The sequence below is a fragment of the Notolepis coatsorum genome, assembly GCF_963971535.1.
Source record: "Notolepis coatsorum genome assembly, chromosome: 7".
Classification (NCBI taxonomy): Eukaryota; Metazoa; Chordata; class Actinopteri; order Aulopiformes; family Paralepididae; genus Notolepis; species Notolepis coatsorum.
Window position 1 is genome coordinate 88,834,182 of NC_140171.1, and position 18,373 is coordinate 88,852,554.

The 18,373-nt window shown below is 44.1% G+C and overlaps 1 protein-coding gene across 1 annotated transcript in view; it reads right to left on the reverse strand.

Annotated features, from left to right (window-relative positions):
* Window positions 1–5,249: 5,249 nt before the first annotated feature.
* Window positions 5,250–18,373, reverse strand: part of LOC311231439 (uncharacterized protein) — a 43,032-nt gene continuing 29,908 nt past the window's right edge. The window contains exons 5-7 of the mRNA XM_084318019.1: window positions 12,328–12,377; window positions 8,157–9,072; window positions 5,250–6,395 (exon numbers count right to left, since the gene is read on the reverse strand). Coding sequence (XP_084174145.1) covers window positions 5,791–6,395; window positions 8,157–9,072; window positions 12,328–12,377 — 1,571 coding nt within the window. The 3' untranslated portion in view covers window positions 5,250–5,790. The remainder of the gene's footprint in view (window positions 6,396–8,156; window positions 9,073–12,327; window positions 12,378–18,373) is intronic.

The window sequence follows — 18,373 nt, forward strand, 5'->3', positions numbered from 1 at the left end:
TACCAAGTGTCATGGAGAGGGACTCTGTCGGCCACCCGCCCCCTCCGGACGGGTGTCCCCCAGGGCTCGGTCCTAGGACCCCTTCTCTTCTCCCTCTACACTAAATCACTGGGTAACATTATCACATCTCATGGCTTCTCATATCATTGTTATGCCGATGATACTCAACTCTTCCTCTCCTTCCCTCCCTCAGATATCCACGTCTCTGAGCGGATCTCGGCCTGTCTGTCCGACATCTCCGCCTGGATGACGACCAACCACCTCAAACTGAACCTAAGCAAAACAGAATTGCTCCACCTGCCGGCCAAATCCTCCCCCCTGACCGACCTCTCCATTACAGTCGAGAATGCAGCTGTGACCGCGTCGCCGACCGCCAAGAACCTTGGTGTTGTCCTCGACGACCAGTTGAACTTCTCTGCTCACATCGCAGCGACAACCAGAACCTGCAGATTCCTCCTGAGCAACGTCAGAAGGATACGCCCCTTCCTGACAAAAGAAGCCACCCAACTCCTCGTCCAATCAACAGTCATCTCCCGCCTCGACTACTGCAACGCACTGCTAGCTGGCCTCCCGGCCACTGCCACCAAGCCTCTTCAACTCATTCAAAATGCAGCGGCCCGCCTGATCTCAAACCTACCGAAGTCAGCCCATGTCACCCCACTTCTTAGGGACCTGCACTGGCTCCCCATTGCTGCACGTATCCGCTTCAAGGCCCTCGACCTAGCATACCGTGCGGCAAAGGGAACCGCTCCCGCCTACCTCCGGTAAATGGTCTCTAACTACACACCCTCAAGACCCCTACGCTCTGCGTCTTCTGGCCGCCTCAGATCTACTCCTATCCAAGCTCCCGGAGGGTCATCAAAGAGAAGCCGCCTATTCTCAGTCCTTGCCCCACAATGGTGGAATGAACTACCCATCCCAGTTAGGACAGCCGAATCCCGTCCAATCTTTCGCCGTCGACTAAAGACTCACTTCTTCAACCATTATCTGAAATGATAAAAAAAAAAAAAAAAAAAAAAAAAAAAAAAAATCTAACCCCGACTAACCTTAATGTCATGCACTTGTCCTAATAAACTAACCTACACTGTAACACGCAACACTTTGATGAACATTGTTACTCAGCTGATAGAGTTATACCCTTCTTGCTGTCTTGTCGCACAGAACTTGTAAGTCGCTTTGGATAAAAGCGTCAGCTAAATGACTAAATGTAAATGTAAATGTAAATGTATGTATGTGACAAATAAACCTCTTGATTCTTGATAGGACAATAGAGCTAGGGGCTAACTAGATGGCATACACAGTATCCGAAGAAAACTAGAATGCTAGTTATGTAAATAAAAACACAGCTAAACTGTCTCAGCACAGAATCAAAATAGTCTATTTTTAATGTTAGTGTAGCTAGGCTTAGGTGTCATCAGCCCTTGGCACCAATGGGTGTTCAGCACCTATACAGTAGGTAGTGTGGTTTGTTTGTATTTTTGTACCTGCATTCTATTTTGTTTTTAAATGGAAAATAAAAAGGTTAATGACTAACTTATTTATTTTTTTATTTTTATTTTTTACATTATTCCAAATTAAGGGGATGGTGTAGTGTTTTGATTGATTAACTATCTTGATAAAGTGTGTGGGTCTATTATTTTTCTCATTATACTATCCACTGAACTGTTGTGTACAACCTCAATCTTTAAAATATCTACATCCTGATCTGCACTGCACTTTTTTAGAACTGCATAGTAATCTTTATTCTAGTCATCTTATTTTATTCTAAGCAAAAATGCGCACCAAACTGGACATACTGCCCTTGCAGCCTACTGTGAATGCACAGGACGAGACTGTGAGAGAAACGGTCCAAAACAAGCAAGCCAAAATGAAGCGCTACACAGATGCTAAGCGTGGCGCTCGCGCACCTGTCTTTCAGGAGGGGGAGAGTCAGGATTAGAACACCACATCACGTCCCCAAAGCACACCCGAGATACAGTGCACCAATGACGGTGAAAAAGAAGATTGGCAAAAGCACCTTTCTTCTCAGCAATGGAAAGAAATGGAACGCATCCCGTCTGGCTCACACTTCTATCACTCCAGATGAGCATGACTTAGGGATCCGCCCTGCACTGACAGCGCTCGGCGGTCACACTCCAGTGCAGCCGCACGCAAGAAACAAACCTAGTTGGCATCAGGACTTTGTTGCCCACTGAGTTAGAACTAAGAGTAATATTGGTTGAGCATAGTGATAATTATATCTTGATTATGATTGAATAACCTGTGCTCCCTTTGTTTTGATGATTACCTTGAGTTACACGTTTTATGATACTGACTGTTGGTTCACTTGACTTAAGAAAGTAAAAAGCAAAAGTTCTAAATTTGCATAATGCTGAGTAGCAAGTAACCTTCTTTTTACAGAGAGGAAATGTTGTGTTCTTTAATGCATGTTGAAGCTGTACTTCCTAAAGCCTCCGCTAGGGGCGCAGTTCATAGAATGCCAGGTTGAGCATACAGATACAGGTGAGGACAGAAGAAGTCTGTGTACCATGCTACAAGTTTAGTAAATATGCTAAAGGCTAAAGATTGATCCTGTATCCTAAGTATTCTTACTTACCTACTACTATATTACTTATAACTACAAAGTCTTATTACTACGTACAACATAACAAATAGAATAATCGGTTCCTTGGGGATCATCTTGCCAGTAAGATTGGATAGTCAAGGCTACCCTCCCCCAAAATTCCCCAAAAAACACAAATCTTGAAAACTAATAAGCCCCTCTGAGTCAAATATGTCCCCCAGATGTCTCACGCCTTTCGCTGCCCATTCCACCGACTCAAACGGCTTGCCACCCCTTGTAATATTCCTATTCGTCCACAAGGGGGTATCGTTGTGCCATTTCCAGTTACCTTCCAGAATCCAGACATTTCTCAACAACCCTAAAAGTACTGATGTGTAGGCTACAATTGTGCCAAATTTAGTTCTGCATTGAATGTCAGTCATGCCGGAGAATAACACGTCCTCCAACTTTAACGGGTACAACAATATCTCTTCAATTTCTTTCCATGCACCTGGCGGGCTGCACGATTTTGGGAAATAATCTAATTGCGATTTTTCTGACCGATATTGCAATTGCGATTACATTTGCGATTATATTTTTTTTAAAGCAGCCCCACAGAGGTTTATTGTAAAATGTGGCTTGCATCTGGCCTACGCGGTGGGTCTGTTCGGGACACCAAGTCTGAAAATGTTTCTTTTTACCTGGGAATCGATACCGGTACGGTACCCAACGGTACCTTTTTTTCTGTACTTTACTCTCCCTCTCTGAAGTCTAAACTTCACAACACACAATCTAAAACCCCTTACCTCTCCCAAACTGTTCCTACAACAATTTTTTTATGTTGCATGATCATGTATATTTATTTTGTATTATAGTTTTTTGTGTTTAAATATAAACATTAACTGGCAATCCTCAGTAAATACTATCAAACTCCTCTGATGTCAGACCAGATATGAGACGCGTGCACACACACACACACACACACACACACACACACACACACACACACACAGAAAAGGAGAATGGCTTAAATTATTTTAGAATACTTCAGCTAATGAAGTTAAATGTTTATTATCATCAACTATCCAGTTCGTTTTTATAGTGCAACGTTTTTCTACTTTTCTACATTAATTGAACCAGTAGAGAGAGAGATGCCCCCCCCCCCCACCCTTTCCTTACTCAGCTCATATGTTTTCTCTGTCTTAAGCAGGGTTAGCTAGGAACAGCTTTCTCAAGCTTCGCACGTTGGGCATGGAATGGGCTACAGGACCATTATCCACTTAGACACCCCGGTCTCTCTTGGTGAATTTAAATCTGTATTACATAACTTCCTACAAGAAAAATGTTGCTGCTTTCTGTAGTCGGGTCCCAACTGCAAAATTACTGTATTACCCTGTATTATACACTTTTACTATCATGTAGACTATTCTGCTTTGTGTTTTTGTGTTTACATGTGATGTATTGTATATTGTATGCACATTTATTATGTTCTTGTGTGATGTATCACACATTTTATCGCTGTGTGATGTATTGCAAATGTTATTGCTGTCATCTTGGCCAGGTCTCCCTTGCAAAGGAGATCTTGTATCTCAATGGGACTTCCTGGTTAAATAATAAATTTTTTGAATTGCAGACCTGGCGATTTTTTATTGCATCCTTTCAAATCGCGATTTCGATTAAAAATCAATTAATCGTTCAGCCCTAGTCGGACCTGGTGTGGAATGGCCAAACCATGTTTTGAGTGGGCGTAATTGGAACGCTCGGTGGTACGTCATAAAATTTGCTAACCCACCTTCGGTCTTTGCAGAGTAGAGAATTTAATCTTCGGGTGTTTCCCATTCCAAATATATCCCCTCAGTATTTTATCCACCCTTTTCCAGAATCCTATTGGCGGTGGAAGCAGTATCATCATGCTTATGAAGTTTATTCGTGGCAGTATATTAATTTTCACAGTGGCAATCCTTGTCTGAAGTGAGGCAGGTAGTTTAACCCATCTATTTACATCTCTCAACCGCTCTAAAGATACTTTTATTTTTATCCACTTTTTCTCCTTATTTTTAAATTTTTTCTCCCATCCCAATTTCGCGTTTGCAATTCTCCCCTCCAGTCTTGAACGTTGCTCGACTATGCCCCCACTGGTTGGTTGTAGGGAGGATAGAAGCCTTGCCCCTTCGGTACACGAGGAGGCAGCCTGTCACATCTTTTCACCTGCCAGCGCGGACTCTCAGTGGCGAGGTGTAACGCATGGGAGGCTCACAATACCCCCGCTACTTCCGGTCTCTGCTGTGCAGGCGTCCCCCAACCGACCTGTAGGAGTCGCTGTCCACAACGTCCAAATCCCCACCCATCGACTTCCACCCTCTAACTCTGCCAATGAGTTAGTATAACGGCTGGCCCAAGCCGGAGGCAATGCTGACACCCAGATTCGAGACCGGAGTCTCTTGCATTGGTGACGAGCGCAATCTCCGCTGCGCCTCCCAGCCGTCCTTGTAGTTAGACTTCACTATATTGGGGAGAGAATTCTGTATATGCACACCCACATCCTTTCTTACAGGGATATCTTGGGGGAGTAACAGTGTTATATTTTTTGCGGCTACATTCAGTAACATTAATGCAGATTTCATCCAGTTAACCTTGTATCCTGACAATTTCCTATATTCTATTAGCGTCGTCATCAGCCATGATATTGATGCATTGATGTCCGTGATATAGATCAGTACGTCATCTGCAAATGCCGAGATTGTGTGCATAGACGACTTTATTTGGATAGGTGCAACAATTTGGGTCCTTCTGAGGTGTTGGGCTAATGGTTCAAGAGATCAAATAAATAAACTGGGCGAAATTCTGCATCCTTGTCGTGATCCCCTAAATATGGGGAAAGGGTCAGAGTGCAGTCCGTTGGTAACTACCATGGCTGTCTGTTTCGCATATAGAGTCTGTATCATATCTATGAAACCTTTTCCCATGCCAAATTTCTCTAGCACCGCCCATAGGTATTGCCACTCGAGGCTGTCAAAGGCTTTTTCGGCGTCCAGCCGAGGATACACCGTCCACTGTCTTAGAGGGTGTGTTCTGATTTCTACACATATTTTAAAACCACTGTCTTAGAGGGTGTGTTCTGATTTCTACAGTTCTTATAATACCACTGTCTTAGAGGGTGTGTTCTGCTTTCTACAGTTCTTATAATACCACTGTCTTAGATGGTGTGTGTCTACAGTTCTTATAATACCACTGTCTAGATGGTGTGTCTACAGTTCTTGCCCGTGGAGACTTCTCACACAGGTTATCTTGATCCTGGTGATGAAGCCATTGGTACCAGCGGCCTCCTGACAGAGTTCCTCCTGTTCCTCTTTAACCTGTGAAAGCTCTGGCTCCTCCAGGCCCAGACTGAGGCTCCTCTCCTCCAGACTCCTCTCCTCCAGGCCCAGACTGAGGCTCCTCTCCTCCAGACTCCTCTCCTCCAGGCCCAGACTGAGGCTCGTCTCCTCCAGACTCCTCTCCTCCAGGCCCAGACTGAGGCTCCTCTCCTCCAGACTCCTCTCCTCCAGGCCCAGACTGAGGCTCCTCTCCTCCAGGCCCAGACTGAGGCTCCTCTCCTCCAGACTCCTCTCCTCCAGGCCCAGACTGAGGCTCCTCTCCTCCAGGCCCAGACTGAGGCTCCTCTCCTCCAGACTCCTCTCCTCCAGGCCCAGACTGAGGCTCCTCTCCTCCAGGCCCAGACTGAGGCTCCTCTCCTCCAGACTCCTCTCCTCCAGGCCCAGACTGAGGCTCCTCTCCTCCAGGCCCAGACTGAGGCTCCTCTCCTGCTGCTCAGGGGGGACCGTCTCTTCACTGGTAGAGAGCTGTGTGGGGTCTGGAGGGAAAGACAGAAGCAGAGATAATCTCAACTGGCATCGAGGTTGAATATTATTGCCATCCAATGAAACCGATATGCAGCCTAGATTGTTGTACTAGACTGAGAGCTATACGAGACTGAACATCAGTTTGAGATATTTAGTTTGGACAGAATATGTTGCTATGGAAACTGAAGAGAAAGCCTATCACTATTGAATAATAGGGATGCACGATATTGATTTTTTGACACCGATATCGATAACTTTATGCTCCTCAAGCCGATAACCGATATTTATTGTATTATAATATTTTCTTTTTAAATGTATATATATATATATATATATTTTTTATCAAATTTTTTTTCTTTTTTATTTAGTATTTATAAGCTCCGACGTCATCGGTACTGCTATCGGTACTCGAGAAATTAGAGTTTTTTTTTTAGGAATTTAAACGTCGCAAACTAATCTTGTTGGCCGTTGTCTATATCTCTCCTGCCTCTGTGTCTCTGCCTGCGCGGGGAGCGGGCTGTGCTGTGCTCTCTCCTCTCTTCCCCTCCCACACACACACTCACACACACACACACACACACACACACACTCACTCACACACACACACACACACACACGGGTGCTGCGCTGCCGAGTACAGACAGCTCTGCTCTCATAATGGCGGACAGAACGAAACGTTCAAAAGTCTGGGTCTATTTTACTAAAGTCGATGCTGACAACGCTCGTTGCCACAAGTGCAACAAGACATTTGCCAGTAATGTATAAGCGCTGGTACTTGTCAATGTGGCTGGCGGGGAGATAACGTTAGCTCCGAGTAGAGTAATGGCTGACAATCCGGAGGTAAATAAACGAACGAGAGCTTCTAATTGGTGGTAAGAAGAAGAGGTGGGTGCAAGCGGTGGGACGTAATTGGCAGATCGACTGTCTGTCTCCGAATGTAACGTGACTACGTCACAGCCAAGAAAGGGAGCGCTGGATTTGTGAAAAACTCCCTGTTCCTAAACCACACACTATCAGTTTTACCACAGTACTGGCAAAACGGGAGGAGGCTATAATAAAAACAAGCGCCCTTCATCCAAAATCCACCCACACCGGATTTCTTTTAACCAAAAAATGTATTATATGTTATCGGAGCTATCAATAACGTTATCGGGTTTATCGGGATGACGTCATAATTGCTGATATCGGCCCGATAATTATCGTGCATCCCTATTGAATAACCGCTGAAGTGGCATCCTATTTGGCCCTGCCCCCTAGTTCAAAAGCTATGGAGAGACTGTATGATATTTTGGAATAAAAACTATGGATTAGCTTGAAACTGAGAAATCTTTTGATGAAGTCCTGTTAACTTGGGCTCAAACAGGTAGAGGAGGGTGGGGTGGGATGAGCCAGTGGGTCAGTTATATCTAGAGAAACAAAAACATCTTGGGATTTGAAGACAAATTTAGGAAGAATCTTTCCGTTTACTCAGGCTTTGACAGAGGGAAGCACATGGGGAAAGTGGTAAGCACATTCATGATCCATAAACTGTTTGTTTCTTTCTTACAGTTACTGTAAAACTGTCTCCCCTCCCACATGCTGCTATGATGCCAGAATTTCCCCAAGGGGATCAATAAAGGAATATCTTCTCTTAATTGTATTATTTAAAGTTAGTCCAATGAGAAACTGTATGAGGAATGAGTATCCTGATCATAGGTTATCTGCCCACCTATAGTATAGACAACTATGGAATAACTATTGACATGACATGAAAGAGTTTGAGAACCACTGACCTAACACACTGAAGTCTTTCCCGCGCTGTTGACAGTGGTTGAGTTTCCCTCCACTGTGGATCAGCTGGTGTTTCCAAAGGTAATCTAACCGGTCGAAGTCCTTTCCACACTGGTGACAGTGGTAGAGTTTCTCTCCACTGTGGCTCAGCTGGTGGGCCCGCAGGTTATATAGTTGGCTGAAGTCTTTCCCACACTGTTGACAGAAGTAGCACTTCTCTCTGTGGATCTGCTGGTGTTTCTTGTAATCCAACCGGTTGAAGTATTTTCCACACTTTTGACAATGGTGGGGTTTCTCTCCACTGTGGCTCACCTGGTGTGCCAGAAGGATATCTAGCTGGCTGAAGTATTTTCCACACTGTTGACAGTGGTGTAGTTTCTCTCCACTGTGGCTTTGCTGGTGTTTCCTAAGGTAATCTAACCGGCTGAAATCTTTTCCACACTTTTGACAGTGGTGGGGTTTCTCTCCACTGTGGATCTGCTGGTGTATCTTAAGGTTAATTAACCGGTTGAAGTCTTTTCCACACTGTTGACAGTGGTGTTGTTTCTCTCTACCGTGGATCTGCAGGTGTATCTTAAGGTAATCTAAACGGTTGAAGTATTTCCCACACTGTAGACAGTGGTAGGGTTTATCGCCACTGTGGATCCGCTGGTGTGTCTCTAAGTGGTGTGACTGAGTGAAAACCTTGCCACACTGCTGACAGTGGTAGGGTTTCTCTCCACTGTGGATCCGCTGGTGTCTCTTGAGGGAATCTAACCGGTTGAAGTCTTTTCCACACTGTGGACAGTGGTGTGGTTTCTCTCCACTGTGGATCTGCTGGTGATTCCTTAAGTGTTGTGACGTTGTAAAACCCAGGCCACACTGCTCACACTGATGAGGTCTCGGCTTGTCCGTAGCTCTCGGTCTCCCGCTTGGGGGCTAGGAGCAGAAGACAAGGTCCAACAGTTATTGTGCATTCCACTGACGTGGGAACCTAGGAAACACCTAACCTACTAAGAGAAATGCAACAGAATGGCTCACTAATGCCGCTTTTCCACTGCATGGTACCTACTCGACTCGACTCTACTCGCTTTTGGTACCTGGTACTTTGTTCGTTTTCCACTGCATGTAGTTAGTGTAGCTGGTCGTCATAGAGAGGGCACTGACAAAATAATAATGACTAAAGACAATGATAATTACTGAATTAAGACACAGCACATAATACTGCAGAGACATTCCTCGCCACCAAGGGATCTCTCTCACTCCCCCCACACACTGACCTTCTGACACGCTCATGCGCACACACACCCAGCCACATCCAGTCCAGTGTCGCAAGGTTTCAGGCCACTTAACCTTCTGCTGGTAAGAGTTTGCCAAGATAAGAGGGCAACTCATTTGACGACAACCGTCACGAGTCACTGGTTAAAGCCTTGGCAAGCTGTTGCAGCTGACCAGACAGATCGTTATTAACGTCTCCGTCTCTCTCTCTCTCTCTCTAACCTGCAAAACCTACAAACACACACGCTACACATGGCCTCGGGTGTGCCCCCACTCAAACACATAGCCCCTCCCTATTACACATTAACAGCTGGCAAATTCCGGAACACACTCTGATCTGTAACCACAGATCAAAGGATGGAGAGTTCGCCAAGGTAAGCCAGATATTATATGGCTGGGCACTGGTGAAGGCTATTTGATAAGGAACACACACAAATGCACACACATACATTTACTCACACGCACATGCACAAAACGTGCACACCTCCAATGCAGACTCACCAACACACATTAGGCTGACACATGCACTGAATGTGACAGACACACACACATATAATTAGCACATATAAAAGGGGAAGTCCCGACTCCGTTCTGCTCTTGACTTCACTTCTGCATTCTTTTTCATTTTTCTGTTGCTCTGTAACACGGCTGGCCGGTTGCTCTGTTCGATGGCTTTTGTGACTTGTACCTTGCTTATTCAACCTTGTTATAATAAATACTCTCAATAGTGTAACATCTCATATCTTATTATAAATATACCACAGCACCATGACATCATCTTCAACGGGACACACACACACATATCGAAGCTAGCTATGAAGCTATGAAACCAGTGTCTTATTAGCCAATGTATGCTAGCCGCAATGCTAACGGTTATAATGGGACATCCCAGTCACATAAGCTAACAGAATTAGTAGGGCTGTCTTAAATACTTCGAAGCTTCGTTCGATGGGCATGGGATTCGAATATGAAAATAAAATTTGATTATGTAAAAAAAGAAAAAAAATATAAATTAATTCTTTTATTTATTTTTTTGCAAAATAAACTCTGCCTCTCTTTAACTACAACAAGCAATGCTGTTTGTTATTTAAGATGAGGTCGGACTCGGCACTGACAGATTTGTGTTCATTGTACTGCTTTTATAAAGCCTCAAATGACGGCTTACAATATTTCATGAAAGCCAAGTGTTTAGTTTGTCTAAGATTTAAAAAGGTTTAAACATTACAGCACTGACAAAGTTGAACAAAGTGCTGTACAAGTCCCACAACATTAAAAAAATCGAAGAAATTTATAAAAATAAATAAAAATATTATTTTTTTTTATTTTTTTTCGAAGCTTCGAATTACAATAGAATCTCGGCCCCGAAGCTTCGAATTCCAAAAAAATAATCGAAGGTCAGCCCTAAAAATTTGCTATCTTTTTGTGAGACTAAACTCTTTGTTCTTGGTGGTAAATTGTGTTGCTGTTGGTTTTGTTTCATCTTTTTTTGTTTATTGCACTTTGTTCTCGCTGCAAACAAATAATGAATGCTAATGTTTAGTAGTCGCGAGGCTATTTAAAGATAGCAGGTTTGTGTTTTGTCGAAAAGGCGAGTAGAGTCGAGTAGCTACCATACAATGGAAAAGTGCCATAAGTCGGAATTCAAAGATGGAAACTCAGGGGTTGGTCTCAACATGACGGTATCCACATTGAGAGAGTTCTTCAGACGAGGACCGGTAAGCTGTGCTTCCTTCTGCCCCTTCTCAAACGTATCCTGTTTTTCTATGGATGAAGACAGACTCATTTGTTTGTTTACATTTTTCCTTTACTGTGATTTGTATGTTTGTTATCATAATCAACATTATTTATATATAGCACATTTACAACAGTTGTTGTAAGAGCCAATTTACTGGTAAAGTGCCATATGTCATATTTTATGTATTTGTTTGGATTTCTGCCATTGTACCTGCCAAGTTGGGTTCATGGCAGTAGTTCCGTTTGCTGACCAGTGGGTAGCTTACCTGGCTACTTAATGTGTAGTGGGACTGATGACATGCAGGTGTGTGTGTTACCGGTAAGAGTTTACAGTTTTGGCCGTCATTTGCGACGTCGTTTTGTTTATCGTTTGTTGTGCACGGTAGTACCGTTTGCTTTATATTACATGCAATTATGCATTTGGTAATTGTATGGTGTAAATAAATACACTGTTGAGTACTATGGCAATGGACCTTGTGGACATTCTGTCTTTGATCTGACGTCAATTACATTCTAGCCAGTTTTCAGCCACCTCACTGGCTTGTAGGTTTATTGTTTTTCATTCACTCGTTAATTCAAGCCTTTATAGTTGTGACTAGGGATGCTCGATATTGGCTTTTTTACCGATACCGATATTGTCCAACTCTTAATTTCCGATACCGATATCAACCGATACCGATATATATCCCCCCCCCCCAAAAAAATTTAATAATTTCAGGTAATTAACATTACATATCTCTTGTTGTGGAATTAACACAACATTATGCATACTTTTGACAATAAATAAAATCAGAATTTGTTCTTACTTGCTTGCCTGGGTAAATAAAGGTTATAGAAATGTACAAAAAAAAAAAAAAAAAACGATACCGATATTTTCCGATATCACATTTTAATGCCGATATCGGCCGATAATATCGGTAGGCCGATAATATCGGACATCCCTAGTTGTGACTGTACCAAAGTGCTTCACAGATAAAAGCATAGAACAAATAATACATATACTAAACATAAACAAAAAGTGCAAATACAAATAAGTGCAAGGGTTCATGATTAATAAAGATCAATCAGATCAATCAACCAGCTGGACGTTTTGATACAGAACAACGACATTCTCCATTCTATCTCCCTACATACGTGGATTATATGCTCACACATTGCTAACACATTCTTCCATTTAATTACCTCACTGGGGGGTGGGGCAGGGTGGGTTTCAAAGGTGATTGTCTGAGAGGCTGTGGAGGGGAGAGAGACAGCAGATTAGGAGCAAAGTCAAATATTGTAATGTGTGTGTGTGTGTGTGTGTGTGTGTGTGTGTGTGTGTGTGTGTGTGTGTGTGTGTGTGTGTGTGTGTGTGTGTGTGTGTGTGTGTGTGTGTGTGTGTGTGTGTGTGTGTGTGTGTGTGTGTGTGTGTGTGTGTGTGTGTGTGTGTGTGTGTGTGTGTGTGTGTGTGTGTGTGTGTGTGTGTGTGTGTGTGTGTGTGTGTGTGTGTGTGTGAGAGAGAGAGAGAGAGGGAGGAGACCGAGAGAGAGGAGACCGAGAGGAGACAGAAAGAGAGACAGAGGGAGGAGACAGAGAGAAAGAGGAGACAGAGAGAGAGTAGACTGAGAGAGAGAGGAGACATAGAGAGGAGACAGAAAGAGAGACAGAGAGGGAGGAGAAAGGAGACAGAGAGAACGGAGACAGAGGAGACTAGGGATGGGAATCGAAAACCGGTTCCCATTGGGAACTATCGATTCCTCTTATCGCTGCCATGTTTTTCCGACAGTTGCGCATTTTAAAACAATAACGTTAGCGCCACGCATGCAGCCATAGCAGACTATTTAATTCCTTAACACAGTCCCCGCCAAAAACGAGTTTACTCGGCTTTGCCTGCCATGCGAATTCTGCCAATAACGAGTAAACTCGTTTTTATGATCGTTATTTCCTTTATTCGCTATTGCCATTCATAATTCATCCAGCAAGGCTCTGGGAGACTCGGGCACTGTCTGATATTGCAACGGCTTAATACCGCCGCCTGGTGGATTTCGGGCGATGTTGCACTCACTCTAAACAGGATGGTGTGCTCTGTGCATCAGTGAATATGTTCCAGGCAGATCTCTCTTGTTGTGTTGATCATATGCATTTGAATTTTTTAATGTAGCGTGTGTAGGGACGAAACGCCAATCAATTATGTATAATATTTACCCTACCCTCCAATCTCCCCCAATCCCATTCAATCTAATTTGCTGCAGCTCAAATGTATCCCCTTGCCCCACTTTGCCTTTTATGTCTCTGTCTGTGTTTTGTGTATTTTGTATGTTTGTTTTTGTTTTTGCTGCCATTTTGGCCAGGTCTTGCTCGAAAAAGAGATCTTTGATCTCAAGTGACTACCTGGTAAAATAAAATAAATAAAATAATATGGATCGGGGCCTATAACTCGCGTTCTAGGAATTACTGCAGACCACTCTAAAAACATACTTATATTCACGACGGTATTAAACGACAATGTATGAATGGAAAAATATAACGTTCCCAGTTCCCACATCCGGAACGATAGATACCGATGTTGAATGGGCCATAGTAATGTCAATATAGCTATAATATTTAAAAAGTTATAGCCCTGCAAAGAAGGTGAGCGACTCCATAGGCTTACAGCGCTGGCAGTAGAACTATAAGATGCTCATGATGCGTGGCGCTCATTGTGTTAAGGGCTCGAAATTGCCTGGGTTTTGGTCGCATATGCTCCCGAAATGCTCCCGCTGTTTGACTGTTTCTATGTGCAGTGAAAACTACTCCAATGCTTTGCAACCTAGTCATTAATTTAATTCGGGGTAAACTGACGTTAGCCGCGGAGCTAACGCTAGCTAACATGCTCATGCCAGAGAGAGAGAACAGCTGATCTGACCTGAAAGCGTGAATACTTTCCCTAAGCCAGTTGTACTTCCGCGTTTGGTTTGCGCAATCTGATTGGCCACTGACGTTTCTCTCAGCGCCCAATCGCGTTACTCCTAACAATCGCGCCTAGCTTTCAGTTCCACAGCCCAAGTCCTTCAGTCCGACATCACATCAATATAAATAACGTATTGTTTTCATCTCTCTATATTAACGTAACTAGCTATTCATATCAATCGAAATAACGTATTGTATTGTTTTCATCTCTCTATATTAACGTGATTCCATCAACATAAACATAAATTTGAACATAAATGTTCAAAACACGACTTCATTATTGCTTATCTCTGCAAACGCGACTTCATTATTGCTTATCTCTGCTCTGTTCAAAACACGACTTCATTATTGCTTATCTCTGCTCTGTTTACGTTGGGTGGACGAGCAGTGAGTTTTAATATTGAGCACGGCATAAGAAGTAGGTAATATGCTCTTGCGTGTGACGCGACTTTGGGCTTCATTATTCAGCCACAGGCAGGAGTTTTTAGATCACAGGCTGGTCATGCATAATCTCGCCCACCAGACTCTACCGAATTGACTAGGTCATGCAAGTCAATCAATAAATTACACTTTCTGTAGGCCTAACACTCACCTACTCATTCTGTTGTGACACAACATGACATGTTAGGGTTGTCACCTTCCGTGATCATGTTTGAACCAATGTGTAAAAAAAGTCTAGTTTATTAGACAAAGCATTTAAAAATACTTTGATGAGTCTACATCAATAGCATTAACCATACATTGTCAAGGTTGATAGAATAAAGTCTATATCAATTTATTGCCATCATGGACCAATAACAGAACAGATTGACAGGTGGTGACAAAGCACAAGACTGGGCATTTACAGGCGGTAGCAGTATAGCGATGCACGGCGGTAGCAGTATATTGATGCACGGCGTATATTGATGCACGGCGGTAGCACGTTAGTTAGTATATTGATGTGCTAGTTAGTTAGTATATTGATGCACGGTGGTAGCGAGTTAGTTGATAGTTAGTAGTATATTGATGCAGGTAGGTAGCTGATGCAGGTAGGTAGCTGATGTGACGGACTTGTGGAACTGAAAGTTCTGAAAGTTAGGCCGCGATAGGGCGCTGAGAGAAACGTCAGTGGCCAATCAGATCGCGCAAACCGAACGCGGAAGTACAACTGGCTTAGGGAAAGTATTCACGCGACCTGAAAGGGTGGGGGCGAGCAGGGAGGGAGCCGTCTCTCCCTCCCAAGCCAAGGAGCCCTTTCTGTGTGTGTGTGTGTGTGCGCGCACACTGGTCAGAGGACTAAAGCCCTTCCCATAGTCGAGCGGACCGTACACGGAGCAGACTCCCGCGGGCTCAAAGCGGACCCAAAGGGTACTCAAAGCAGACCCAAAGCAGAGTCCAAGTGCGAAGCTCCTATTTTCTGACGCGCGGACGTCCGTGGCGCCCACTTGGTGTCACACAAAACGCTGCTCGGGGTCTTTGTTGACCATGACCTGCATTAAATGTGACACCACGCGAGGAGAGTTTGAGATTTTCCCTTGACGCCATCGCCATCTTGTGGTAAAAACTATGGCACAGATAGACGCACATTTTGAGTGGCCTCACATACCACGTCTCTGCTTTTTCTCCCGCAAAGCCAGTAAACAGAGCAGCTCTTCTTCATCATCTGATAATGACGCCATAACAGAAGTGTAAACAGCGCGAAAGAATTGTGGGAAATGTAGTAAACTGGTGCGAGACATGTAGGAAATTGGTCCGTGGAGGTCCGCTGAGGTACGATCGACTATGAAAGCTCAATGAGTCCAGTGGACCTCCGCGGAGTCCAGTCCGTGTACAGTCCGCTCGACTATGGGAGCACCTTAAGAGGAGTCAGAGGAATAACGACCTGTTGAATGCAACTACAGTTCAATAGATTCAATTAGTTCAAGAGAATCTCAAATACATTATTTTATTTAAGTGTAATTTTTGTATTTTTCTGACATGGGGGCTCAACAATAAATGACAATCAGAAATGTCAAGTTGCATGTTGTTATTCTAACCAGCTTAGTTCTGTTGCATTTCCAATTTATTTATTTTAATTATAAATTTATCAGGGATCGATAAGGGAATCGATAAAGAATCGATAATGGAATCGCATCGATAAAATCTTATCAATTCCCATCCCTAGAGGAGACGGAGAGAGAGAGGAGACAGGAGACATCACTCCATTCTGATTGTCAAGCTAAAAGCAATTGGTTTTGATAGTTCATCAGTGAGCTGGATGCAATCCTACCTGGAGGGGAGAGAACAGATGGTGGAGGTAAACGGTACCCTATCCTCCCCCCTCCAGTGAGCTGTGGTGTTCCACAAGGAAGCATACTAGGACCGTTACTGTTCCTAATTCATGCAAATGACATGTCATCAGCTTGTGACTGCAACATGTTCCTGTTCGTGGACGACTCAGCCCTGCTGGTCTCTGACAGGGACAAGTTGCAGGTTGAAAAAGCCCTCAGCTCTGGACTTCCGGTTTGCGATCAGGTCGGATGGCGACATGACCGAGCTCAGTGACCACTCCACATATATATCAATTACGACGTTAATTTTACGACATACATTCATATATTGCTTCACAGTGATGGCGAATACATTTTCGAATAAGAAGGGGACATTGAATGAAGCGGATGGTGACTTTATCAGATCTCTATTCCGCGCTGAGCTCGACGCTAGCATGCTCTTGCTAACCAGCAGACTGGATTCACTCCAGGAGGAGCTAGCTAGCGCGGCCACACGGATCACCCAAGTGGAGGAAAGGACGGCGGAGGTGGCAATCTTGACTGAAACCAACGCCGCTGAACTGTCGGAGGTCGGGGAGACATTCCATTATTACGAAAATAAGATTGCGGATCTGGAGGACCGGAACAGGAGGTGTAATATTAGAGTTTATGGCTTGCCCGAGGGCATTGAAGAAGACGCGGCGATTTCATACCTAAAAAAGATTATTCCTCAATGGTTCCCGTCCATTAAAACACCGGAGATTGAGCATTTTTAGAAATGGCCCCTCGGATAAAGCCGGACACTCACGCACTTTTATCTTTTGTTGCCTGCGGTTCCCTACATTAAGACAGGCAATTTTACGAGAAGCAAGAAAACATCCCCCGAAAATGGGCAACTATACACTGAGATTCGCCACCGACTTCAGTGACCATACCGCCAGACGCCGCAGGGCCTTCTCGAAAGCCATGGGGATTGCTCGTGAGAGGGACATAGAAGCATTCCTAATTTACCCTGCGACTCTGAAAATCAAGGTAGGACGCAGAGTTGTGTCCGTCAACCACCTATTCACATCGGCGTCCGAAGCGGAGCGGTTCCTTAGACGAGACATGACGATGACGTCCACCCCGTCCGAGGATGGTGAGGCGCGCTACGAGCACCGGGGAGTAGCAGAGCTTTGGGCCTTGGTTAGCTTAGCGCAAGCTATGCTGGCTATCGGGCTCTTTCAACTAACGATTTCGTTCTTGACTATTTTCGAATATAATTCAGACGACTTGTGCTTTTTGACGCACTAGTCTTTTTATTGTCTGAGCATTGAACTTCGCAACTGGACTTCGCATTGACTGTTATGCATACCATCTTTTTTCGATGCTGTGCATAGTGGCATATGATCGAGGGCTGAGTCCCTCTCTTAGCTTGTTATTCTTTACTTGAGGGTAATGATGAAAATAACAAGTGGCAAGTAGTTTTCACACATAAGCAGAGCTGTGGGAAACCTGTTCAAACAAGGTTTTCAGCTGTGCTGGCGTGCATGATGTAAAGCTTTTACTCTACACATTTGGCGTCGTATCAGGGGTAAGGTGGTGAGGGGTGAGTGAAATTATTCCCCGGTTTACCCCTGCCCCCCCTCCCCTCAAATATGATTTTGTTTACAAAATGTGTGTTGATTCACTATTTTTGGGGATACGGTGTAAATCCCTCAGCTTCTGCTGGGGTTGTGCTCTTGCTTAGAGAGAGGCAATTTCTCTGAAATTTGTTTGGTCGCTGTCATGTAGACTTAGCAAGGCCTGTGACCAGCACTTGATCGAGGACTTGTCTTCTCTCATCATAAAAAACGGCGTTCCTCTTACAGTAGTGCCCTTTTTTATTGTGATAGAGGGTTGTGTGTATCGTATTCACGTTTAAGTAAACGTGGCTTTGAATCCACAACTGGGTTAGGTGTTGGCCTACAGAAGTTACATGTGTAGCTCTTGTACCAGGGCCCTTGGCCCCTCTCTTGGTCTGTGTTTTTCTTACTTTAGGGTAAAGGTGTAAAAATGCAGGTGGCAAGTTCGCACATGAGCCTGAAGCCATG